The 26,159-nt window shown below is 39.0% G+C and overlaps 1 protein-coding gene across 13 annotated transcripts in view; it reads left to right on the top strand.

Annotated features, from left to right (window-relative positions):
* The window catches only part of SASH1 (SAM and SH3 domain containing 1), a 531,067-nt gene extending 505,216 nt beyond the window's left edge, over positions 1 to 25,851 (top strand). For all 13 annotated transcript variants that reach the window (XM_030268181.4, XM_030268182.4, XM_030268185.4 and 10 more), the window contains 10 exons: positions 2,612 to 2,683; positions 5,058 to 5,201; positions 7,374 to 7,509; positions 8,398 to 8,567; positions 9,640 to 9,849; positions 10,558 to 10,708; positions 13,211 to 13,324; positions 18,956 to 20,094; positions 20,664 to 20,795; positions 21,605 to 25,851. In XM_030268181.4, the coding sequence (XP_030124041.4) occupies positions 2,612 to 2,683; positions 5,058 to 5,201; positions 7,374 to 7,509; positions 8,398 to 8,567; positions 9,640 to 9,849; positions 10,558 to 10,708; positions 13,211 to 13,324; positions 18,956 to 20,094; positions 20,664 to 20,795; positions 21,605 to 21,865 (2,529 nt within the window). In that variant the 3' untranslated portion in view covers positions 21,866 to 25,851. The remainder of the gene's footprint in view (positions 1 to 2,611; positions 2,684 to 5,057; positions 5,202 to 7,373; positions 7,510 to 8,397; positions 8,568 to 9,639; positions 9,850 to 10,557; positions 10,709 to 13,210; positions 13,325 to 18,955; positions 20,095 to 20,663; positions 20,796 to 21,604) is intronic.
* The last annotated feature ends 308 nt before the right edge of the window (positions 25,852 to 26,159 follow it).

Below are 26,159 nucleotides of genomic sequence, written 5' to 3' on the forward strand. Positions count from 1 at the left end.
GAACAATACAGTAGAAACAGCTTTTCCTCTTAAATAACAGATTTTTATTTTTTTTTGGAGAGGTCTCTGCTTAATTTCTTCTGATATAAGGTACAAGAGTGACAGCTGTGGTCTCCTTGAATAGCCTGTTGGAGATGACCAAGTCTTCATGATTCACTTTTTGCTCTTTGGCCACAAAATACTGGGGTTCTTTTCTACCCAATACCATGAATATTCTCTCTTGGCAACTCTACTGTTTCTTCTGCATTGACTGCTTACCCCGCCCCTCACAGGATATTGTTTATTGCTACAGACACTGTACTCAGAATATGTTATTTTCCTGTAAGGATATTGCAATGATAGGAGAAACCTTGCCCATCCTTCTGTGGGTTGAATAATAAGGTTATCTGGAACCAAAAAGCATACTTCAGATTTTTTAGAGGTGCTCCATAATTAAAAATACCCTCTGAAACTGTCTTGGTAAATACAGACGACAGAAACAAACTCTTCAGTTCTTCTAATAAGTTAGTCTTGTCTTGCCATAATAATTTCATTATGAAAACTATCTGCACTGACCTTTGCTTAATCACAGAAATACAGTTAAAGAAATGGACAGTGTTTTGTTGTTGAGGGGCTTCTCAGTCAGCTGCTTCTCCAGCCTTGTCTGAATGGGATAAATGTTGGAGACCTGGTGCCCTTACTAACTTTTTCAATGCACTTCCTGAAACCACAAATAGCTGACAAGCTTCAACTAATGCTGCTCCTTCCTAGAAATGCTTAATGTTTGTTTGCTGCAACCTCAGGGAAATTGCAATGCCTCTGTATTCAGTGGAATTGGTCACTCTGTCTTGCCTTGCCATTCATTTTTGTCATTTATATTTGTTTCAGTGGCCTGGACATGCATGAAATTTTCCAATGGCATCAGTTTTTCTTTTCTCCCAGAAGAATAATACTGTGATTGCTTGGCCATTCCATTGAATATCCCTCTCCTCATCCACAGACCTTTTGTTTGCTGCAGGATTGCCAGGGTCCCTACTGGAATCTGAAGATGGAGGTTAAATTTTAAATATATGGGGAGGTCCATAGTGAAACAACAAGCATCCTTAATAAGGTGCATTTACTCAGAAGCTTTTAACCAACAGTTGTCTTGCTCTCCAAGAAGACTGCTTTCGGAGGAGCTCTGGCTGGTTTGACAGACAAGTTTGCTCAGAGCAGTTCCAGTTATCCTCTCTTCATCATCTGGGATTACCATATGCTGGAGGATTAGTTATAATGGTTGTTCACAGACCAAATTACTTCTAGCTAAACATGCTGTGCTTTAGAAACTGATCTTATTACTTGTGGTTGGTCTCAAATGTTTTGTAAAAACAATTTTTAAAACCTGTGCCATAGTCACATTGCCTTCTGGAAAAAAAAATTACTTAGAAAAATTCTACATCACAGCATTCTCTTTAATGTGTGTGGGGCCTAGACAAAGCTGGCTTTGAATTCCACTAGAGTTGTAGTGGGTACAAAAACTGTCATCCAAGTTTTTTGGGTGTAAGTAGCAAGAATCTATAAATAAAACCTTTTAAAAGCTATTAATATGTATGCTTATAAGTGGTTTATTTTAAAAGAATTAATTCTTATAATTGTTTATTAAGTGTCACAGTTTATACAGCTTGCTTCTTCCTAATAGACAAAGTTGGCTGGTAGTTCTCAGCTGGTGGGTTTTCACTGACTCACAATCCTTTGTAGGTCTGAGCCAATACCTAATTGATTCTTAAAGTATCTTTCAAGTTACTCTGTTGGGTAGTTCAGACCTTAAGAACTTTTAGTTCACAAGCGTTGATCTTCTTCCTGCTGTTTACCTCAGCTCTGACTCTGAAAAGAATACTTACAGTGGGCATCTGCCTGTCCTCAAAACCACACTCAGAGCCCCGAGTTGAAGTTGTGCAAGTTAATTGTAATGGCCATACCTTCATTTCCCAGCATTGCCCCATGAGACTTCTGCCAAGGCCAGTTACTTTAGTACTGTGCAGCTGGTTGTTCATTGGTTAGAAAAAGCTGGCAGTGACTAATCTGGACTCAGGGCATGCTGAGTCTCTGGGGACACAATGCTTATGGATAGCTGGGCTGGGTTTTCCCTGCTCTTACCAAGGGCTTGCCCTACTAGGCTTCCAGTGATTCCCTGTATTTTGGTGGAAATGCAGCCTATGCAGCTATTCAGAAGGTAGGTTATTTAATGCTTTGAAAGATTTAGAAGATTGGTGGTTCTCTGTTTCAGTGCTGCTATGGACTTATTTATGAAGGCAGATGGGAGTGAAGAGATGGAGTTGCCAGCACCTTGGAAAACTTGATGCATAAGATCAGCAGTTTCCTCAGACCAAAAAGTCTTTTTTCTTTTTAAAAAGAGGAGTAGGCAGTAGATGACTCAACAGCAGCAGACCTTAGGCCAAGGAGTTGCCTCTGGAAAAGAGAGACTCATATTGCTTTGCAACAGATTTCCTGATTTATAATCTCTCATCCCTTTGTTTGTTTGTTTGTTTCCATTTTTGCAGACATTTGTATTTTAATTGGTGTTCTCCAAACTGCAGATGTTCTAAGTGAGCTAATCATGGTGATAAAACTATCTATTCTTGTTTTTTTGCAGAGAACCTGTAGCTTTGGAGGCTTTGATTTGACAAATCGTTCCCTTCATATTGGAAACAGTTCTGACCAAATGGTGAGTTTGAGAAGGTGCAGAATGGAAATAGCATAAAATGAAATGCACAGTAGAGTTATAATAGACTGAAGTGTAATTTAGGTCTGTAATAATAGTTTGGGGATCCAAGAAAACAGAGCATCTTTGTTAACCTCAAACTTCCTTAGCTTTGAGAATAACATACCCACCCATATCCATGTGTGTATAAGTATTTATATACAGTATGTGTAAAGTAGCAACAAGTGATCAAAGCACAGATCTGGGGGCACATCTGTGGGCTATTCTGGTATCTGACTTCCTCAGAGCATCACCCAACATAAAACATGTGCTTGCTATACATCTTTGTAAAAATATTTACTATTTGGAATGATGAGTCTAACCTCACTGAAGATCTGCAAATTATTTGCATGGAAGTCATTATGTAAGAAGTTCATTATTAGTTTTTTCATTGTATCTCAGAGCTCTGGAGTAGACCAAGATCCCGTTGTGCTGGGTGCTGCATAACTGATCTTAGAGCATTCTTGTGTTTAAAAAAAAACCCACATTTCCCCTGAGAATTAATTCCATTTTATGTTAGTCATTTTGATCCCACTGTTACTGTTGGTTGGCCTGTGGCCAAAAATAACAGAACAGAAATGAGCCAGAACATTATATCAAATGAAATTGCAAATATATTTTTTCCTTTTGCCCATATATGCTTTTCTTTTCTGTTTCACATTGCATTTGATAACCTTCCTGTCCACTTAAGTCTAAATTGTCAACCATTTTGTATGTCAGCATTATATTATTTTTTATGTCAGTTGGGGTTTTTGGGCATGTTTTTCGTTGCTTTTTTTTTTTTTACTCATCATAAATTACCCCTAAATTTGCTAAATCTGTGGGTGGTTATTTTAGTCATCAATTTTCAACTCAGCAAACAAATTAACTTCTGAACCTATAGTGTTTATCTTTAAACATTGGTACTTGTTTTGATCAGATTGTTTTTAATATAAGGAAGTGTGAAGTCTAGATTTTATATTCGTCCCTGGGAGCATTAGTAGTGGGAGAGATGCAGTGCACTAGATCAATACATGTGGATCAAAGCAGGTTTTTTTCTTGAAAACATGTAAGTCCATTAAAGTCCGTTTTTTTCAAAAAAGATTAGGCAAAAAATTAATTTATGTTGAAAGACCAAAATTACCAATGAAGTTGTGATTATGGACAACTTTTAAGGGGAAAACCAATGGATTGTCAGAAATGAAGTATCAGTTGAATTTCAGAGAAACTTTTTGTAAGAACACAGATGAAGTAGAAAACATACATAAATGTAGAAAAAAAGATAAATCTTTAATGCACAATATAGTACATTAGTTAATGTACAATATAGTGCATTTATGTTAGGTTTTGCTGTCTTCTTGTAGATAAATTCAACCAGATCAGAGACCAAACTCAGTAGTCAATCTGTTTAGCCAGATGGATTTTGGTCCTTTTTTGTGCTGGGATTTTTGGTGCACCATTGCCAATGGAGGGTGCTGGAGTACATCTAATAGAGCTGCATTGCTCAGTGGTTCCTGAAACAGAGTAGAACATAAGGCCATGTTTAATGTCCTGCCTGGACAATCTCTCAATTGAATCATACAAGTTTGGTGAAATGTCAGCTGATCCATGTTAACTGTGTACTTGTGATATAAGTACACAGCTCAGTACCTTAAGCAGGTTTAGAAATGGTTAAATGAATTCAAAGCAGCTGGTCTCTGTCATCCACTATGTAGGGACCAGCTAATTTAGTTCATCAGTACCCTGCTGTGTGCCTTAAAAAAAACAGTGCTAATTTAACCTACCATGGTTGATGGATTTAGTACAGTTTTTGTGGTATTTGGTGTTTTTTTTGGTTTTTTTGTTTTTTAGGGTGAATAGTAAAACCACAGAGGTTAGCAGATTCCTGTCTGAAAATAAAAAGTAAATTTAGGTGGCCAAATGTAGACATCCACATATATATACAAACACATAGAAATATATATTTGGCTAGTATCTCAGAGATACCTTTATTCCTGCTAAAGTCTTTGTAGTATTGAACAACAGGAGCCACACTACTGTTGTGTGTCCTGTTAGGAAAGCTTAGCCTGAAACATAGGGTTTTCTATCAGTTCAAATACTTATGGAAATTCAAAAGATAAAGGCATCCTAACAGTCCCCAGCACATCTACACACAATACTTTGACAGATCAGGCCTTAAGAGTAAGCAACAGTGAACTGCTACAGTGGTTTGCCCAAAGCCTCAACAGTGAATTTGGAGCAGGCAACAGGGCACTGTGCTGCTGTCCTGTGTCTGCCTGGACATCTCTGCAATAACTGCTGGCTGAGGGAGAAAATGGCTCTTCTGTTTTAAAGGCTTAAGCCCTGTTTTATTTTGCAGGGCAAAGAAGGAGACTTTGTTTATAAAGAAGTGGTCAAATCACCTTCTGCCTCGCGTATATCTCTGGGCAAAAAGGTGAAGTCTGTAAAAGAAACCATGAAGAAAAGGATGTCAAAAAAATACAGCAGCTCTTTGTCTGAGCAGGTATGTAAGGTCTGCAGTGGAATCCACTTAATAATGTAGAGGTGATAATCAATATTGATTCCTATGCATCAAGGCATCTCTGATGAAATTTCTAATAAGATTATATGGTGTGACTTAGTCCTATGTTCTTATAAAATCCCTCACTGTGAAATGGCTTCCTATAGATGCCAGTACCATGGAAAATGCATTTTCAGATTTTCATTTAAGTAGCTCATCAGAAGTCTGTCGTTGATGGCATTACACACCTCACTCTCTATTTCCATTTCTTTGCTATAATAATTTATTAGGGGAACCAAGTCTGTGACACAGGGTCATAGTAATATATTTAATCTGCAATTTACACCCTAGTTTAAATTCCCAGCATAACTTCACATATATGCAGCTCTTCTCTGCTGTTACAGGTCTTTTCTCCATCATAGCTTGCCCTGTGCAGCAGCCCATTAAAACAAAAGCCCAGTCTAGTCAGAAAAGGGCATCTGCCAGAAGATTTTCCTATAATTCTTTCATTACAGATTTTTATAGTCTATTCTTAAAGGCAAGAACTTTTTTGTACTTCAAACCTGAAGTACATTAGTTCTAAATTAGACTTTGAATTTCAGTGGCCTAGAAACAATCGCTGTCTTTTTCCCTTTTCCTTTAGTGGAGTGTCAAAAATCTTCGGCATTTGTTTAAAACCGAGCTTGCCACTTGGATTGTGTAAGGAATAGGTCGGAAAGCCGCTGGAAAAGCAAAGCTCTTCCTGGTTAACACCGCCCCCCAGTGGGCTCGGTCCGGTCGCGAGGGATGCTCGCAGTTATGGGAAATCGGGAGTGGAAGTTTTGCTCTTAATACAAAGCCTTAGTGCCTGTAAAAGGAGCAGTTCATAACATTCATAGTAACAACCCCAAACTGAAGAATCAAAATGCACCAAGAGAGGCAAAAATATGGCCGGTGTTATGCCGTGCTTTGTGACTACAGTATCTCCTCCTGCAGAACTGTTCATTAGTCATACTTATTTATAACCAGGGCAGTGCTACACTTATGGTTATTTAATTTAAACTTAAAATTAAAATATTTTAAGGTGTAACATGATTTAATATTTATAAGAAGATGGTTTGGTGTCTGACTGGCTTTCCAGACTGTCTCTGGAAAGTGCCAAAGAAAAGGGATCTTTTGAGAAATTGCTTTACAGTGGTTTAGCAATACTTCTGCTCTCTGTCTCTCTAAGATTCACTTTTCCTCTGAAGTCATAATGCTGGGATGAGATTTTCCTAATGATTCTGCAGCATGCAAATAATAGCGTTCATCTGAATGTTTTGTGGCCATGCATCTCCACAAAACACTCTTGTATGTGAGCTACAGTTCTTTTGTTTTCAAAGTTTATGGCACAGTTGTTTTAGAATATTTATAACTTTCAGGCATCATGATTCAAAGTATGTTCCATCCTCTCTTTCTGCATGCATTAAACAAGCAAAAGTTATGCTGGCCACAAGTATGTTCTGCTTTGTTTTAACTGTGCTTCACAAAGTCTGACAGAATTTCAGTTTAGGAAAGACCCTTTTGATTTTCTGTAATGTTTGACTGAATGAAAAGAGAAATTGTCTCAACTATTGCACACTGTAGCAACTAGAACATACATGTAGCAAAATCTTTTTATATTTATGCATTTATAAGTATTTTTACTATGCACAGGCTGCATTTTCTAGCTAATTCTTTTTTTTGTTCATATAGTTAAATGAGCAATGATATAAAAAATTAACTGAGAAAAAAACCCCAAAAATATTGCTTCATGTCTCACTTGCATTGTTTGATTTGTTTGTGTTCATCTTGGTGCAAAATTCTGATTCAGAGACCTGAATTTGGCACTAGCTGTTTTGCAAGTGCTGCTGGCCAAAATATAATGTGTCATGAAAATCCTTGAATTGAGAGTTTTGTATAAGGTTGTTTTTTTTTTTTTTTCCCTACTTACAATGCTAGCTTTTTTAGACTGGTCTGTTTGCTCCTATCACCACTATCATGCCTAATAAAGTGGAGTTTCTACCACAGCTGGGTACTGCTCAGTAAGTAGACAGAAGTTTTCAGCCTGTCTGGTAAAGAGCAGGAAAACAGAATCTTTTTCCTTGGAGGTGGACAAGCAGCTCCCATCAGTGCCTGTGTTCATTTATCAAACTTTAATGGTCCAATCCCTTTCAGGAGTCCAGCCCTGGGATCGTGCCGGGTTCCCCACAGTCGCCACCACCAGACACTGACTCCCTGGACAAACCCAAGCTGAAAGCTGGTGGCTCAGTGGAGAGCCTGAGGAGTTCCTTAAGCGGTCAGAGCTCAATGAGTAAGTTCAGTTGTAATTGTGTTGCTCCATTTCTGTGGCTTCAGGGAGCAGAAATCTTCACCATAAGCAGAACCAGAGAAAGTCAAAGCAAAAGCAGTGGTTAAAATATGGAAAAGCTGAGGGGTTAGTCATTAGGCATTTATAAAGAATTTTAAGCTCTTTGGTGCAAAGACAGGGGGTTTTTTGCTTTGTTTATACAGTACCCTGAAAAAGTTAAAGTCTGCTTTCTGTCTGGTGGGTCCTGCTATTACAATATAAATATTCTAATATAAATGTAATGTAATAATGAACCTGTTTACTACTGATCGAGTAGTAAACAGGCTCATCTTTACTCTGGATTTCTTCTGAGCACTGGGTCATCCTGAGATGGACTTTCTACCCTCCCTCTAGAGAAACCTGGAGTTTCTCTCATTATCTAGTTAAAGGAAGAGTAGTATTTAAAACCTCTCTGGTTTAGACTGTCTCTACAAGAAACAGCCAAAATGGAACACACGTGATGTTAACTTGCTACACTATTCATCAAATTTCTGGACTCGAGAGGGATTCTGGAATCCCCTTGCAGGTTTCAGAGCTTGTTTTCCTCACAGACGTTTTGTGAGCAAAACTTCCCAGAAAGATGTCGTCAATCTCTTGTGACGTGCCATAGATGAGACACTTGTTAAACAGCTTCTTGGTTACATATTGAGAGGGTGGATTCAAGAAAGCAGAAATGCAGAGTAGATAACTCTCCCATGCACATGTGTGTATAAGAAATAGCAGCATTTGAGGGCTTTTAACTTTAATTACCATGTTCTGTGGAAAGAAGACCCATTTTCTGTCTTGCCTCTGTTTCTGAAGCTTCTTCACAAAGAAACTTTTTTGTGAACTGATACTATGTCTCTCACACAGGTGGTCAGACAGTGAGTACAACAGATTCCTCAACCAGCAACAGGGAGAGTGTGAAATCAGAAGATGGTGATGATGAAGAGCCTCCTTACAGAGGACCTTTCTGTGGAAGAGCCAGGGTTCACACTGATTTTACTCCGAGTCCTTATGATACAGATTCTCTGAAGCTCAAGGTACCAGCTATATCTGTTTTTAAGTAGTCAAACATTTATTTTTCTAAAATTCAAAATCAATACCTTTTTACAATAACTGTAGAATTCTTAATCTTTTAATGAATTTGTATGTTTTTGAAGCCCTTTAACCTGTCTTTGACATTTAAGATTTCCTTACATAGCAATTATAGGATATCAAAATGTTATAGAACATAAGTAACTACTAGTGTTTCTCTGCATCCATGGAAATACACTTCAGTCCTTAGTTTCTGGAAAACTAAGATGTGCCATGAACTCATTTCCATTTTGCAAGGGTTTTGCTTGAAAGATTGGAAAAATACTTTGTCTGCCACAATGAAATAATCCTCAATGGAAAAATTTTCAGAACTCTTGGAAGAAATGTGCATGCACCTGCACACAGTGTCTCTTAAAGGTATTTCAGTTAATATAACTTGGTTTGAGTTAATATTGAAATACTTTGATAACTGAGTGATTATCCCCCTTTAATTTTTCTGATTGTTTTTAGTTATGCTATATTCAACTCAAACTATCTGACTCCTTACATTCATTACTTAAAATTGCAAAAGCAGCTAATTCCTATTAAACCAGATGTATGTAAGGTAATCTCTTGAGGCATGCAAAAGCAGTTGTGTGTCCATTTTTTTTGTTATGGTCAGGAGCACATTAGGAAAAGCAACGTTATTGGTTCCCTCTGCATCAGCTTCCTTTGGTCAGGAGATCTGATTTGAAATTCTGCTCATATACACTGAGCCTGTTCTTGTTTGCACAAATTTCAGGTAGTTGCAAGCAAAGAGACTTTTGTACCAAACGGCACTGATGCTCCTACAGAGATGTCAGCAGGTTCGTGAATCTGGACAGTTGGAGTCTGTTGTTGACTTGCTCAGAGACATGTCACCTAATTCCTTTTTATTCCATTTGTAAAACAAGTATAATCAGACATCTTTGCAAAAGCTGGGTTAACCTTTGAAAACTGAACTGTTGTCCATCCCATGTACCTGGAAATGTAAGTGGGTGTGTTTGCTTAAATATCCAGCAGAAAACTAAATGGCTTTCTTGCTTCTTTGGTCTGCAGAAAGGTGACATCATTGATATAATCAGCAAACCCCCCATGGGCACTTGGATGGGTCTGTTGAACAACAAAGTTGGCACCTTCAAATTTATCTATGTGGATGTGTTAAATGAAGAAGAAGAGAAGCCGAAGCGGCCCACCAGGAGACGTAGAAAAAGTAGACCACCCCAGCCCAAGTCTGTTGAGGATCTTTTGGATCGCATCAATTTGAAGGTCCAAATTCTCTCTCTCTCTCTCTCTGCTTACCCTTTCACTTTTTCTTGCAGGGAAAGGGACCTTTGAAGTTGTTAGTTTTGGAAGCTGCACACCAGATTCATAATCCTAAGGATTGCCACACCGCTTAGCAGAATCAGGTCTTAGCTGCAGAGTGAAAATAAATGAAGTGCAGAACTGCCTGTCAGGCTTGATGAAGTGCCATAGGCTGTGAGTCGTGTGCAGTCAGACACTGTAAATCATTGCGCAGTATGACCACAGGCTACCACACTCTAGAGGCAAACAAAAAGTATAAAATAACAACAGTTATCCTGTCTTTAAAGTGGAATATTTTTTCCCCATGTTTCTGTTTAGAAGTGCTTGGGATGAATTGGTGGGGTGTTATTCACCCTTCATACTTTCCCCCTCATACTTTCCCCTCAGCCATGCCTCGTTGTGCCTTCAGGTAGCAGGATACCCAGGCCATCGAATACACTGCATTCCAAACACAACAGTACGTGCAGCATTCTAGTTCTGGCACAGCTGCCTCCCTGAACTCAGAGCAGTGTTTAGGCAAACTACAATGCTATCATTTTGTTATTGTGCAATGGTTTGCACTTATTTAACTTCTTGATTTTCTTGCTCATTGCAAAAATCTTAGTATCTTTATTGACAAAATAAGTTTAAGAAATATGTTGTCTTACCACTCATTGTTTTCCCTTTGTGCAGGAGCACATGCCCACTTTTCTGTTCAATGGTTATGAAGATCTGGATACCTTTAAGCTTTTAGAAGAAGAAGATTTGGATGAACTGAACATCCGAGATCCAGAGCACAGAGCTGTTCTCCTCACAGCAGTGGAACTTCTTCAGGAATATGATAGTACGTGGGATGTTTGAGGTTTTCTGTTTTACTAGAGCTCTGCCAAGAACCTTGTGAACCCCTTAAACCAGAAAACTTGTTCCAGGATTTTGATCTCTTTTTTCCTAATATAGTTATTTCCAGGGTAATCCTGTGTAACATTAGATTTTTGAGGGGTGACATAAGACTTCTTTTGTTCTGCTGGAATTACTCTGTTCATGTAAGTCTTACCACCCAACTTATTTAATTAATATCAAGTGTACAACACATAACACTTTAGAATACTATTCAAGAAGAAATCCTGAGATAACCTACTCTAAAATAGGAGGCTGACGCATAGGGGATAGGAAAGAAGACATTTCCAGATTGGAGGGAAGAGATTAAGATTATCAAGGTTAAAAAAATCAAAGCCCAGAAGGTTGTGAAGAAAATGTAATGTGAATTAGTTTCATCTGCATGTGCTTTTGGTTCTTGGACTGTTAATTGCAGGACTGTAAAGGTAGCTTCAGGTTGTGTACATGACAACACAGCAATTTTCAAAGGGAGCAAATATATTAGTCAAGTGCAAAGAGTGAAAAACAGCAACCAACCTACCTATGTACAGCAGTGCAGTTTTGCTCACTGAACCACATGGTCTTGGGCAGGTGGTTGCAAAGACAAGGAAAAGTGGAATAAGCCATGGCAGGCAAATGTAAGGGTGTCTTTGCTGCACAGGAGTAAGCAGAGCCTAGCTGCAGCAACCTAAGACAGTGTTGAATTTACCCTTCATCCCCAAGTGTCAGTAGAAGGTTGGTATCCACCGAGCAGAGTCAGTGGAATGGATTGTGTGAGGGCATTCTCAGCTGCTTCTGTGCAAATTCCTATGTTTTAGCTTAAACTTCCATAGCAGCAATTTAAACAGCTGTTATTAAGTGGGAAAAGCTTAATTCAATTACAGCAATATGTGTGGTGAATATCTTTTGACAGTGCTGTGTGGCCTGTGTAGTTTTCTTGTTCATTTCCCAAAGAGACATCCACTCTTTCCTTGCCCTTCTTTAGCTACTAATAAAGTTGCAGTTACATAATTAGTTTCTTTTCACTTAGAGTAGCTTTTTGTCACCTAAGATGAGCTTCTCTTCATTATTTGCAGAACTATTTCAAATGCTAAACTTCCCTGAAGTAATATTTTTTTCAGGACCCTTCAATTTTGGTTTGCAAACTTGAAGATTTGGTGGTTGGAAAGTACAAATTCCAGCTCCACGTCAGGATGATGAGGAGAAAAAGAAATAGGGACCAGACAGATGGAATCTGGGACGGGCAACAGCACATAGTTCCACACCACAATTACCTGCCATGTGCTGAGAGTAGGAATTGGAGTAGCCATTTCTGACATTTTATTGCAAGGGGAAAAGTATCACAGCATAAACTGTATTCTTGTATCATGACACTGATTTTCTGTATCTTCAGCTCCAGATTTAGCTTCTTTACAAAATATGATCCTGACAAAAATTCTGGGTAAATTCCTGGAATCCAGTGTATGGAAGCTGGATGGACCACACTTGAGTGTTGGCTTTTTACACAGACCAAGGAAGGAGGGAATTGGCACCATTAGTCTCCTTCATGTCCCTTTATCCTTTGTTAGGGGACAGCATCTAATGTGCCAGACTCAGTCCCAATCCTTCCTCTGAGTCTTTTGGAAGGTAATTTAAAGTTAGGATTTTTTTTTTCCACTACGTTCATTTCAGCTCTTTTCTTCTGGTTTGGGTGTTGGAGGATTTTTTAAATCTTAGAAAGAACTTTGACACCATCAATTTAAATAAATTTCTGTGGTGGTAAGTTATAGAACTTGGTCCCAAAGCAGCTGAGGAGCACAGGAATTCCATTCTGCTTTCATTGTGTACCACACTGCTCCCTCACACTCCTGCTGAGGCTGTTGTTAATCATTTACCAAACAGGATGAATGTTTCCAGTATTTGTGATGGCTTTTCCTATTGCTCACTCTTTTCTGATACAAGTAATACAATAGGAAAGATCGTAGAATCATTTAGGTTAGTAAAGACCTTTAGAAACAGCAAGTCCAACAGAGTCCACCACTAAACCTGTCCCTAAGGGCCACATCTACATACCTTTGAAATACCTCCAGTGATGATGACTGAATCACTGCCTTGGGTAACTTGTTCCAGTACCTGACCACCTTTTCAGTGAATAAATTTTTCCTAATTCACAAACTAAGGCTCCCCTGGCACAACTTGAGGCCGTTTCCTTTAGTCTCATTGTTTGTTGCTTGGCAGAATAGGCTGACCCCCACCTAGCTACAACAGTGCAATTCTAGAGGGCATTTATGTCTCCCCTGAGCCTCCTTTTCTCCAGGCTCAACACCCTCAGCTCCCTTGACCACTCCTCATAAGGCTTGTGCTCCAGATCCTTCATCAACTGTGTTGCCCATCTCTGGACACACAAGATAATGGTGTTTGAAATGGAAGGTTGAGAAGTTCAGCTGCATTTTCTGTTGCCTGTTTTTCACTGTATTCTCACATCCTCTAGGTAACAGCGACCAGTCAGGATCTCAGGAGAAACTTCTCATTGAAGGCCAAGGCCTAAGCGGATGCTCTCCTCGGGATTCTGGCTGCTATGAAAGCAGTGAAAACCTGGAGAATGGTAATGGTGACAGCAATGAGCCTTATAGTTCCTGCAGTCATTTTTTTTTTCAGTAGATATCTTCATATACTTTTGCTCCTGTTCCTAGTTAACACAAACTGCTTCTTACTTGCCTTTGTCCTTTGCTCTGACTTCCTCCTTCCCTCTTGGTTTGAGCTATTGGTTTTCACTGCTACTGTTGCTAATTTATTTATTTGCATTAGTAGGAAACAAATCCCCTTTCACAAAGTCTTTGTTTCATGTCCCTAAAGCAAGTCTTTCTCAATGCCATTCCCCTGCCTTCTCTGCTCCCAGTCATATTCTCATGCCACAGTGGCTCATGAGGCTTGCACGGGTTACACACTGATGGCCCAAGTCTAAGAGGCCACCAGTGAAGAAGTCTTTGAACCTTACTGAGATTAGTAGGATTTCTTTTGAGCCCATACGAAAGCTGTTAAGAAAAAATGTTCTTTATTTTAGGCCATACTTTTCTGTTTGCTTTGGGTTGCATGTTGCATTGCCATCTCCTCAGAACGCAGCTGAAGAGATGTAGGACTTTTTAGTATATGAACACTAGAAAGTTAAATTATTGAGAAGTTGGCAAGGAAATAAATGATGAAAAAAAAAAATGCTGGTGATATCAGTTCCCATTGCCTTATCCTGCATCAGTGAAAGGTGATGCACTGAAAAATTACCAAGATAGACGATGTTAATAGAGATTGCTGTCTCTGATCTGAAGAAACAGGTTATTGTGCTGATTGAGCATGTTTTACTTCAGGGATGGTCTAAACTTGTCATTAGGGATGATCTATTAAAAGAGTTGAAATGGGTTTGAGTTGGGCATTTTCACTCCAAGAATTTGAGCTGTCTTGGCCTCAGACTGCCTGGATTCATTGCTAAGATTCACCATAAATAGGAAACCAAGAACAATATAAACGGATTCTGTACACCCCTTATAGCGGCCATTTTTCCTATTGAAAATAACAGCTAAGAATCCTACTCTTAGTATGTGCATGTTAGTCCACCACTGAAAAATAACCATTCATTGAAGAAAATGGCAATTTGCTTTGAAACTGAATGACTGAAATGGACAGTATACAGTTTATAATTCTTGAAAGGGGAGGCTTTTTTTTTGAGTAGGAATCCACATTCACTAAGCATGCTGGAATAGAACCATAGCTAAATATATGGCATATGTGACAATTTTCTTCTCTTTCTATCTCTAAGTACAATCATAGTGATAGCTGTAACACTGAAGTTAAAGTGCTGCCTGTACATTTTCCGTATTTTAACAATATAAAACCTTTAGAAAGCAATTGGCATTGCCTGTCTGGTTAGATACTTATGTTTAAACTAATATTTCTGTATGAGTTTTTCAGAATGTGAAATGCTGATGATTTTTATATTGTTTTTTATGTATGACTTGCTGCATTTCTGCATCATTTTTGCTAACAAATGCATTTACTGCTTCTTTTGAAAACTACTATGAAAAGAACATTTTATTCACTCTGAGATTTTGTCAAGGCTATTTAATCTGAAAAGTACTCCACCTTCTTTGCAAAGTTCATGGTCCATAGTTGTTTATATGCATATTTTTTTCAAAGCACAGTATGTTCTCATTTAGGATAGTCACTTGTCTGGTATAAATATAATGTGCAGATCTGCACTTCATGATGAGCAAGTGCATTCTGAGAAGAAACCAGTCTTCAGATTTTCTGGGGAATTGTTATACATAATATTTTTATGACTACTACAGTGTCCAGTTTGGGGTTGATATTGGATCCTTTGGCATCAGTTCAAGATTTTAGAGCTGCTCTTACATTCTGGCTAGAAAATGGTTTGCAGTGTACTATAGCAGAGTATCTTTGTTAAGAACTTTTCTGGGTCCCACTGCAGAAATACTGGGATATTCTCTTACGTATCTACAGTGTACTTACAGCAGCATTCTCATTTTATTTCAATTCACAGAGAGCAAGGAGCATGTAGTCTGTGACCTATCCAGTGTTAGAAAAAACCTCAGAGCAGGAAGTAACCATCCTTGATCAGGCAATTAGTCCACATGGCACCAGGGCAGAGAGAGCAAGCTGTCCCTTAGACTTGTGACAGTGGTGCAGTTTCTGGTCTTGTTTTGCATGCAGGTGTCAACAGACTGAGGTGCATTTGGAAGCCATATCAGAAATCTGGTTCTCACAGGACTGCCCAAAAGCAGATAGTACAGAATAGTATAAGAACAGAGCATGCATATCTGATGCTTCCCAGGACAGTCTTGGGGAATGACTCATTTAAGGACTTAAAAATATGGGAGCTGTTTCCTGGCATTCATCAATTTTCTTGAAACTTTCTATGAATGTCCCTGGTCTTCCGCAGAACCTCCATACCTAACAGTATCTATATATAGACCTCTGTCATATTCCCTCCCAAGTCATCTCTTTGCTAGTCTGAGAAGGCCTGTTAATTATTCCCTATAGGTCATTCCCATCACTGTTCATGCCTGGCTTTTTTGAACCTTCATTTGTTATGTTGTGCAGCTTTTTCAAGGGGATATAAAGAGATAAGAATTGCACCTGCAATGTGCAGTCTTGAATGAGCAGACAAATCAGGCCCCTTTATCAGGCTGAGATAAGGGTGTTCTCTGATTTGTTCAGAAACAGATGCCCAGATTCCTGTAGTACCAGGCAGTTCAACAACCTAAGCAGTTCAGTATTCAGTCCTGATTAATCAAAAAAGGAAGCAAAAGAACATGTTGCCTACATTGCCTAATGTAATGTGCATTTCTACTAGTTTGTAATCAATAGAAAAAGCAATGAGGCCAGTATATCTAAGGTGCCATCATCTTTGTTGTGTCAACAGAGCAGTTTGAAATGCACCCAAAATATACCCACAGAAAGCAATACCAAAATAAAGTTAGTAAAATCTGGGACTTGGACACTGCATTCTGTGTCTGGTTTTGCATACTTAAAATTCTGAGGACTGTGAGGAAAAAAAAATACTGTGAGAAATGCTATGGTACCTCCAGAAAGATTCCCCAAGATAGTCCCCTCTGTTCTGAGGCAGATGATGACAAGGAAAGGAAAAGTTCTTCCCTGTATGGTAATAGCAAGTATCATAAGAGGTGGACAGTGCTTTGTTTAGCAAGAATTGCACTGTAACATCCAACAGAAGAGTTGAAGTATTGCCTGTAGCTTGAACTGAACCTGGAAATAATATAAGCTTTGCATTCATTTTGTGCAAGGACCACTTTTGTAGTCTTATTTTTTTACTCACACATCTGTGTCATTCTGCACACATTTGAATCAGAGATACCTCTATGGCTTACAGCCCTATGAAAGGCAATAGGCTGCATAACTGTACCGGGGTTCAAAAGACTTATTACCAAAATGCCAAATTATCAAAAATCACAAGAGTTGTTATTAAAAAACCATAACATTTAAAATGTCATTTAAACTTTACTAGCTGTGCACTTTAACCCTTTCAGGTTGTTTTCCTATTTTTTTCCTTAAGGTAGGGAATGTTGCATTTGTGGACATTATTTCTGTAACTCTCCATTCTGTGAAAACAACTTTAAAATATATTTCAAAATCTGGTTTCAGGAAAGATTACCTTCCTGTTTTAGTGTCTCAGAAGCATAATGAAATTACACCTGACAGTCAGGATGAGGGAAGGAATAGATGAAAAAAGAGAAATAAATCATAGCTCCCCTCCCGATACTGCTCTTCACTTAAATCACACTATAAGAAATTACATTCTCAGCTACTGTCCTTTGTTCAAAGCAGTAGCATTGAACCCCCAGAACTATCTTTTAAACCATTTTGAAGCTGAGAGGTTAAAGATTGCATGTTTTGTTATATATGTTACAGGCCTATATATTTTGAACTTCCTCCCATTCTCACCTCATTTTTGTATGTATGCCTAACAGGGTTGGAATGAACTAAAGATTTAATTTTACTTTCACAAAATTTCTCTTTCCTTTCTTTTTTTCTTCATTTTCTGTTCCTCATTTCTTCTTTATTTTTTCTGTTCTCAGGCTACTGGCTTTACACAGACAGACCCCATTTCTAAAGAAATTAAATGCTGCTTACTAGATACTCTTCTGGTTTCAGTAAGAGTTTATATTGCACAGCAGTAGGGCTTTCCACAACTTTTCTTCTAGTGCTGAGGTTCCTGAGTGGGCTTTCCTAAAATCAGTGTAACCCCTGATCAATATATCAGGTTGAAAAGAAGGTATACGGATTTTGTATAATGAGCTGTGACAGCAAGTCTCAGACAACAGGGTAAATTACTGCACAGGTCAGACTTGTGCTAGTAATTATGAATAATGGAAAGAAAACACTCCTTTCCATGCTCATTAAATATTGTCATTAGCGCCTGGAGACACTAAAAAATGAATGTAACTTTTCTTACGTATCTTTCTAATGTGATTGCACGTTATTTTCAGAAGGCGATGGCCTAGCTCCAGGAAGAGTGCAGACAGAGAGGTTCTTTCTGCTACTTTTCTGAGTTACCTGAACTCAAGGTAGCACCAACAGCAACAACTTCAGTGTGGGATGTGTCTCTGTTAGCATTTTGGGGAAATGGTGATATTTAGCTGCAGTTGAAGTGTGAGCAGTACAGCTTCTGAGAAAGGAGTTGCTGTGTGCCCACATTCGTCCTTATGGGCTCACCTTGATTTAAACTGCTTTGGATGGGACTGTTGTCCTTATATCTCCTTGAGTGTGACCTCCATTTTCTTTGCTAGTTTTCTGGATACTTGGTTTTTAAACTCCTTAAGCAGAGTAAGATGCAAGAGAAAGCAAGGTATTTATTGTTTTAGGTTAAATAGGTTCTTTCATTCATATGCAAGGTGAACAGTGTTTATTATTCAAAAGCCAAGCACTGAATTTCTATTGGGATAAAGCTCTGAAGGCACACAATACAAGAAGAAAGCATCCATTGCTTAAAAGTTACCACTATGACTTGTGACTAATACTAACATTAGTCACACTTGAATCTCCTTTTTGAAACACTTCTCCATCTCATAAGATCTTTATCTGTAAAATGCTGCTGTCGCTGCAAGTAGCTTTCCAAAGGGGCTGATGCAAAACCAGTCTTCATGCACTTTCTTCCTCTTTGTATTGCTATCACAGATAGTTTGCTGCTCATTTAAAAGAATAAATTACACTATTGGCATATAATTTTAAAAATTCATAAACAGAGTGTTTTTAAAAAATCCTATGTGAACTAGTAAACTTTTAAAAAATATGAACATTATTATTTATATACTAAGATTAGAGACAAAATAAAAAATGTATGTCTTTGTGGTGTTTCAGGAAAACTTGTCAAACCACTTTATACAATGAGTATAGGGTATCAGTTCTAACTGTAGGATGCAGTACTTCCACACTGAACAAAGTTTACATGAGCTAAACCTCAAATCTGTGAAAATTGGAGAGTATGAAGGATATTAAGTATTTTGGATGTATTTTACATAACAGATATCAGTTACTAATAAAGCTGAAGTTCAAATCAAATTTTTATGCTTGAAAAGGCATTGAGTTCTTCTACGCTTAGAATTAACAAAAAGGGAATATATAATTTTGTTTCAGAAGCATTTGAAAGGGAGTTGTTATTTATGCTGCAGATTTTATTTTTAATGGTGGATTTATTTGTTCCTAGGTAAAACTCGAAGGACCTGTCTTCCACCCTCAAAATCAGCAATTGAGCATAGCTTTAGGGATTTCAGCAGAAACCAGCTATCAAATTATCCCACGCTTCCACTGACCAAGTCAATAGAAACTCTGCAGCCAGGGGAAAAAGAAAGCCGGCTGGGTTGTGGACACCATGCTCTGAAGAGCTCTGTCAAGCCTCTGGCTGTCATGGCTCTGAAGAAGAACCGCAGAAGTTTACCAGTTGCTGTGTGTCGAAGCTATGAAACTCTGGATGGCCCCCAGGGTGTAGATACATGGCCAAGATCTCACTCACTAGATGATCTCCAGGGAGAACGCAATACTAACTTACAGGGCGCTAACAAGAAAGTAGATTCTTTTCCTCAGGATTCACTGGATGTAGCTAAAAAGGCAATTGGTTCTGCCTTACTGCCTCAGTGTCATGGAGGCAGCTGTAAGGTAGATGATGTCATGGCTAAGCAGGGCAAAGGAGCTGCTAATTCTCAGAAGGGAAGAGCTAAGGAATTGAACTGCTCTGTAATGGAGACTGCAGGTGGAAAGCCTGCGCCATTCCCCCTGAAAAACTGTGAAGCTCAGCCTGCCTTAGTGATGCATCATGCAACAAGGACACCTCTGGAAATACAGAGTAAAGGTTTTCATGACCTTGCACGGGCTGATTATGCTCCAGTCTTCAAGGGAGGTCTAGAAGCTGAGCAAAAAAGCACAAATGAGGCAAAAATGCAACCAAAAAATCCTTCTCAGCCGCCACCTGTCCCTGCCAAAAAATGCCGAGAACGCCTTTCTAATGGATTATATCATCCTCCCACGACCACAAGTGGAAACCACTCAAGTTTAGAAGCACCATGTTTGCCAGTAAAAAAGACCAGTTCATCCATTCCCATTGATTGTCATGGAGTACCTATCAATAGGACATCTTCTGAACTGGAGCCCAGTAGCCCTCCTAGCCCACTACCACCCTGGCTGTCAGAGCTCCCAGAGACTGCTAGTGTTCAGCAGCATGTGGTAAAGCTTGGTCCTGCATCAGCAAGGAAAGTCTCTTGCAGCAGAGGAATGGACCTGGAAATGGTGATAGAAAACAAGCTGCAAGCTGAAGACATTGATCTTACTGAAGAACCGTACTCAGACAAGGTAAGTGGTAATAACTGTAGTGGTTTTATTCCACTAGCATTCCAAGGGACAGTCTGTCATTCGTTGTAGCTGTCATTTTTTGTGGGTAACTGACCAAGATAAACCAACAATCATTGGGACAATCATTGGGACAGAGACATTCTACAGCTCTTGTTTGTCTTTGCTATCAGACTTTACAACTGAAGTAATTCTCGTGTTGTGAGGGACTCAGAAATCCCAGACTTATTCTGAACCTTCATCTTTTCAGACAACTGGTGCCTTGGTGGCACTGGGCATGGGAATGTGTCTTTCTCTGCTAATGTAAAGGAATAGAGCTGAAAAAATAAGTAATCATTAGATTTTATGTTTCCAAGAAACTCTGAATTGATAGCATCAATTAGTACAGCTTTTTGTGGGTGGGGGGAAGAAAGGAGTCTTTCAGGAATTGGTTTTTTAGTTTTCCTGGAACCTTGAGGAAAGCTCCTACCTGGGCCCATCCTGCACTTCTCTTTCTGTTGCATTGATTGGTCTGTATGGCTACATTTCTTTAATCTGTCTTCTCTCCTTTGTGTCTGGCTGGGAACATTCAGCATGGTCGCTGTGGCATTCCTGAGGCTTTGGTACAGAGGTACTCTGAAGACTTAGAGCAGCCTGAAAAGGACGTGGCTACAAACATGGACCAAATCCGGGTAAAGCAGCTGAGGAAGCAGCATCGCATGGCAGTGAGTATTTCCATAAAGCAGTCTCTGTGAGCAGACTTTTAAAAGGACTGGCTAGTAGTAAAGGGAGATACTTGAGAAGTCCTGGTACAGAAATACTCCTTACATTTATCCAGCAGATACAAGATAGGTAGAGGTACTGCAGGGGCAGAAGGTACCTCCCCAGTCCCAAAGGAGGACAGTGTGTAATTGAAAGGAGAGTAGATAGTTCTCTCTTGACCAAATAATGATCTTAAAAGTCTAAGCAGACTGCAAGCAATGGTAACAGAGACTTCCTCACTAAGGGTGGCATGTTTTAAATGCTTCTCTATTAAAATTTCCTTTTTCATTTCTTAAACTATACTAGTGTCCACTTCTCCTTAGCAAAAGCAGAAGGGAGAAACCATCAAAAACTTTAATGGTTTCTTCTGCAAGATCTTGGTCTATCTGAGGAGGTAATAGGCAAAATTGGTATTCTCTTGCCCTACTGAGAAATTAAATGGATCACTCTGGAAAGTCTTATTTCTGGGTATTCTTTACTGATCTCAAAATAATTCAGAATGGTACATGAAAGTCAGCCAAGCAGCTGAATGCTGCCCATTGTGTCTATACTGCCAAAATTGTTGTCAGTGCTTCTGGCCAAGGGATCTGAGCCTTTCAGCCCACACCACTCTCATACTGACAAATGTGACATGAGAGAAGTTAGAACATCTGCTATGAAATTCTACCAATTTGGAAGAGAAAACAAACAAACAAACAAAAAAAAGACTTGTAAAACAAGCAGATGTGTTTAACATTAAGGGTTCTCTGTTCTTTTTTTTTTAACTCCCCAGATTCCAAGTGGAGGACTCACAGAAATTTGCCGTAAACCTGTATCCCCAGGACTCATCACCTCTGTATCTGACTGGCTGATTTCCATTGGTCTGCCTATGTATTCCAGTCTGCTCACAGAAGCAGGATTCAACACACTGAGCAAAGTGCCTTCTCTGTCAAAAACTTTCCTTCAAAAAGCTGGCATCACAGAGGAAAGGCACATAAGCAAGCTCCTGGCAGCAGCAAGACTCTTCAAACCTCTTGATCCAGAGGCAATTTAACATGCTCCATAGTGTGACATTGCCTGGTCGAGAATCTACTGCTTCTTCCTGCATCAGTATCACTCTAATTACTTCATGTAGCTAAAGGGATCAAGGAAGTGGCTCCCCAAGACAGGCAAATATCTTCTTCAAAGGATATGAAAGTCTTTGGCCACTGAAGAAGAGAGGCAACCACCACGTAACATAGATGTGGTACTTCCCTCCCCCCCTCACTCCCATCTGAAGTATTCCTATTTCATAAACTGCACAGGGTTGGCCTGAGAATCAGACAGCTTCACAGAATTAAGGGACCCTTGCACATTTTCCACGAGTTTATGATAGTGATACTAGTAACAGGTCTTTTGTACATCTAGGTTCCAGATACCTGAAATCAGTCCTAAAGACCAGGTACAAATCAAGGTGCACATTCCAGTAGAAGCCGTTTGGCAAATGTCTTGTTTATTTCGGCAGTCTAGAGCTAAACACAGAGCCCTCCCTAGTCATCTTTGCTGTTGCTTGGTGTAGGTCCCAGTTGCCACAAAGCCTTTAGCTAGGCTGAAGTTGATGCCTGGAATTAGTTTTCAGTGTGGTCCATCTCTGCCACTTCAATGCAACTAACCCACAGAGAGTCAGAAAGCTTCTTTTTATTTGTACAGAGCTGCGGTCATTTTTATAACTGCTTTCTAGCAATCAGCTTTTTATTTGCCTTAAAATAAGCTTTTAAGCAGTTACCTAGTGTTCACTTTACCTGTTTTCACATTTCCCAAGCCTTGTTTCAACCTGTCACATTTAAGTTGCATTTAGAGTGACTTCCAGCTGAAGTAGCTTCTATAAAATGCCTCATCATAACATCTCCTGTGTTGCAGAGGTGCTTTTACAAATGCAGGGTTATGCTAGGTTTCGGTTGTCAGGTTAACTCCTTGTTCACTACAGTTTGCATTTACTGTTGTTACTAAACTTTCCAAGATATACGGCTTTGTATATATGTAACTGCTTTTCATTTTAATCGTATTCTGTGTACTGTGTTATATTGTCAATCATTTTGCTGCAGCTTTGACTTGGTATCCTGACCATATTGATTCCAAACAGTGGGTTTCTGCAAATGAAAATTCACTTGCATTGAAAAAGCAAATTGTGTTCCATAGAAATCATTAGCCCCAGTAATTCCATTGCAGGGCCAAGAAAATTCCTAGATAGTCTTGTGAATAACACTGTGATTTTTAGAACAGTTAATATCCCTCACCACTGCATTAATATTACTTCTCACTGGAAAACAGCATTGTTCTGGCAAATGTGATGAACCATTATTCATGATGCAATGATATTTTTCTGCCTAACTCCATGTGAAACATTCCAGTTGCATATGTGACTAATGACAGATTTTATTTTTCTATATTGGGTACATGTTTTACATACCAAATACAAATTATCATGAATAGCATATAACCAGCTTTTTCTTTGGAGTCTAAATGTGGTGTGTCCTTCAGCTTTGTGTAGGGCAAATGCTGTGTGGAAGACAGATCAAGCTTAGTCTGGCAGGTAAAGGGAGATAGAATAGAAATCTGGGCACAGGCCAGGATGTGTGGCTGTTTCGAGTTCTGACATCAATTTACTGTATAAAACCAGACAGGGCACTTCACTGTTTGGTGCCCCAATTACCCCGTCTCATACTGAGCTAATGACTTCTGATAAAATGCTGTCAGACTGATGAATGAAAGATTCTGGTTACTCCATGACTCCTTACTATATCTGGCCCTTTCACGGTCATGTTTTATGTGGATGCACATGCATTTTACTGCAGATGATATCTAATTTGCCTTATGGTAGAATTGGTAGCTGTTAGTATTATTTCCTACATTTTGTATTTCACCAGTGTCTCCCACACACCATCATATGAAGGCAGCTAAGTCACTGATGCAACTTGAAATTGTTCTCAAGCAAAGCTCTTTAATATTCTCTTTGTTGTCTGATAAGCAGCATATTCTGATATGACAGAAACAGGAGAGATACAGCAGACATGCTGTGTACAGCTGGTGAAAATCTGTGCAGTGTCGCCTCAAGTCCTGTGTGCAGTTTTGGGCATCAGAATATAAAAATTACATTAAGCTATTGGGGAGCATCCAAAGGAGGGCCAGGAGGATGGTGAAGGGTCTGGAGAGGAAGCTTTGTGAGGAGCAGCTGAGTCTGTTCAGCCTGGAGGAAACTGAGTGGAGACCTCATTGCACATCCTCACAACAGGAAACAGCGGGGTATGGATCTCTTCACTCTGGTGCCCAGGGACAGGACCCAAGGGAACAGCCTGAAGCTGAATCAGGGGAGGTTTAGGCTGGCTATCAGGAAAAGCTTAATCACTCAGAGGGTGGTTGGGCACTGGAACAGGCTCCCCAGGGAAGTGGTCACTGCTCCAAGCCTGTTCAAAAGATGTTTGGACAACGCTGTCAGGTACACGATGTGACTATGGGGGATGGTGCTGTGCAGGACCAGGAGTTGAACTCAATGGGTCCCCTTTTGTAGCTCAGTATGGTTGTTAAAAAAAAAAAAAAAAGAAAAAAATTAAAATTAAGTGGTTTTTAATAATTATTATTTTTGTTTTGTTCCTCTCTGAGGCCTACATGGTGACTATTAGTAAGCAGAAGTTGGAAAGAGTATTGAGACTTCCTGGGATTCCTAACAGGGACCAGAACATAGTAGAAGTTAAGTGGACAGCAGTTACATTGGAGCGAGGGAAAAATCCAAGCTGACTATAGCAATAAAAAAGGAAACAAATTTCCTTGTGTTGCAGGGAAGACAAGTCATATAATAAAGCTCTCCCATATTAATCACTTCCCCCTCTCTTAATAACAGAAGGAGAATTATGGGAACAAGATGAACCTGTTTGCCAAACTCTCTTTGTAAATCCATTCTTTTTAAGTGATTATGTGACCCAGGGAAACCAAATCACACCCATCAGGACTGGAGTGAGCAGTTTGAGATTTATGAGTTTTAATATTTGTTTTGTTTTCTTTTATAGACTGTGCTTTGTAATCTTACTTGAATTACAATTCTAGTTTATGTTCTAGTAAAAAAAAAAGCCTTAAGCTTCTCAGTGTTTGAGCTTCCCTGCTGTGGTTTCAGTGACCTGTGGCATTCCCCAAGCAGGTGAGGTGGTGCATTGCAAGAGCCATAACCTCTTGCATCTTCTTGCAACCTTCAGTGCTCTAAGCAAAAGTTCACTCATTAACTCTTGGAAAGCACAGAAGAAACCTGCTGCTGGAATCCTCCTCTGCTCTGCTCAGGCTCACCTTGTTAAGTATCTATCTATTGTATCTTAGTAACTCAAACAGCTATTTAACCATAGAAGCAGCAAGCCCAAAATATTACCAAATGCCAACATAATCATATGCTTTGATCAATAACCTGCTATTGCTGCCCAGGTGGCAATTCCCTGTGCTCTTCTATGAGCCTGGCTGTGGATGCAGACTGGGAGCATGATCAGAAGCATTAAACATTGCATTATTCAAATAGGTCATCATGTCTAAGAGCAGCAATAGTGGTCGATTCACCAAGTCATAGCTGTGCAGTTGTACTGTATTATTTTTAGAATAAATAATACTTTCAGTCCAAGATACTTTTAGCATTAATTGACACCCTTTGGGGAATCAAAACTGTCAAGCAAGTTATGTAACAACTAACAATGTTGCACTTTCTGTATATGAAATCAATATTTAAATAACTTATTTTTCTCCATTTGCTGTTCTTAAATGATGTAAGTAGCTGTAATATACCAGTACTCAATATGTCCTGCAGTTTGCTTCAACCCAAGAAAGCTGTGTATTGTAAAGAAAAAGAAAAAAAAAAGAAACAAAAAAAACAAAAAATATGAATGTGTAAAGATTATTGTGCTGTTTCATTTAGCAAAAAAAAAAAAAAAAGGTTGACAAAAGGGTTTTCCTGTGTATCAAAACTTGTCTATAATTATGTCATATTGTTCATAGATAAAAAGTAAATAAATTTCCATGGTCTCTCTCTTTTTTTCTTTTTTTTTTTTCTTTTTTTTTTCTTTTTTTTTTTGGTTGTTGTTTTTAATTTTGATCTCTTTTAGTGCTTGGGTAGTGGTGTCCAGCGATGTATTTGTTTTTGCTTATTCCTTTGGCCCTCACCCTGTAGCTTACCAAGGCTCTAGTTCTTCTCCTTGTAAGCACTCTCAACACATCTACAGCATGAGGAAAAAGTTTTTAAAAATTTAAAATATTAAAAGCCCTGATAATTCAGGATTAGAAGCAGCTGTTAAATTATATTATGTGAATCAGCACTGTCCAAACTTTGTCTGTTTTAT

This window comes from Taeniopygia guttata, chromosome 3 (assembly GCF_048771995.1).
Source record: "Taeniopygia guttata chromosome 3, bTaeGut7.mat, whole genome shotgun sequence".
In the NCBI taxonomy this organism is placed as follows: Eukaryota; Metazoa; Chordata; class Aves; order Passeriformes; family Estrildidae; genus Taeniopygia; species Taeniopygia guttata.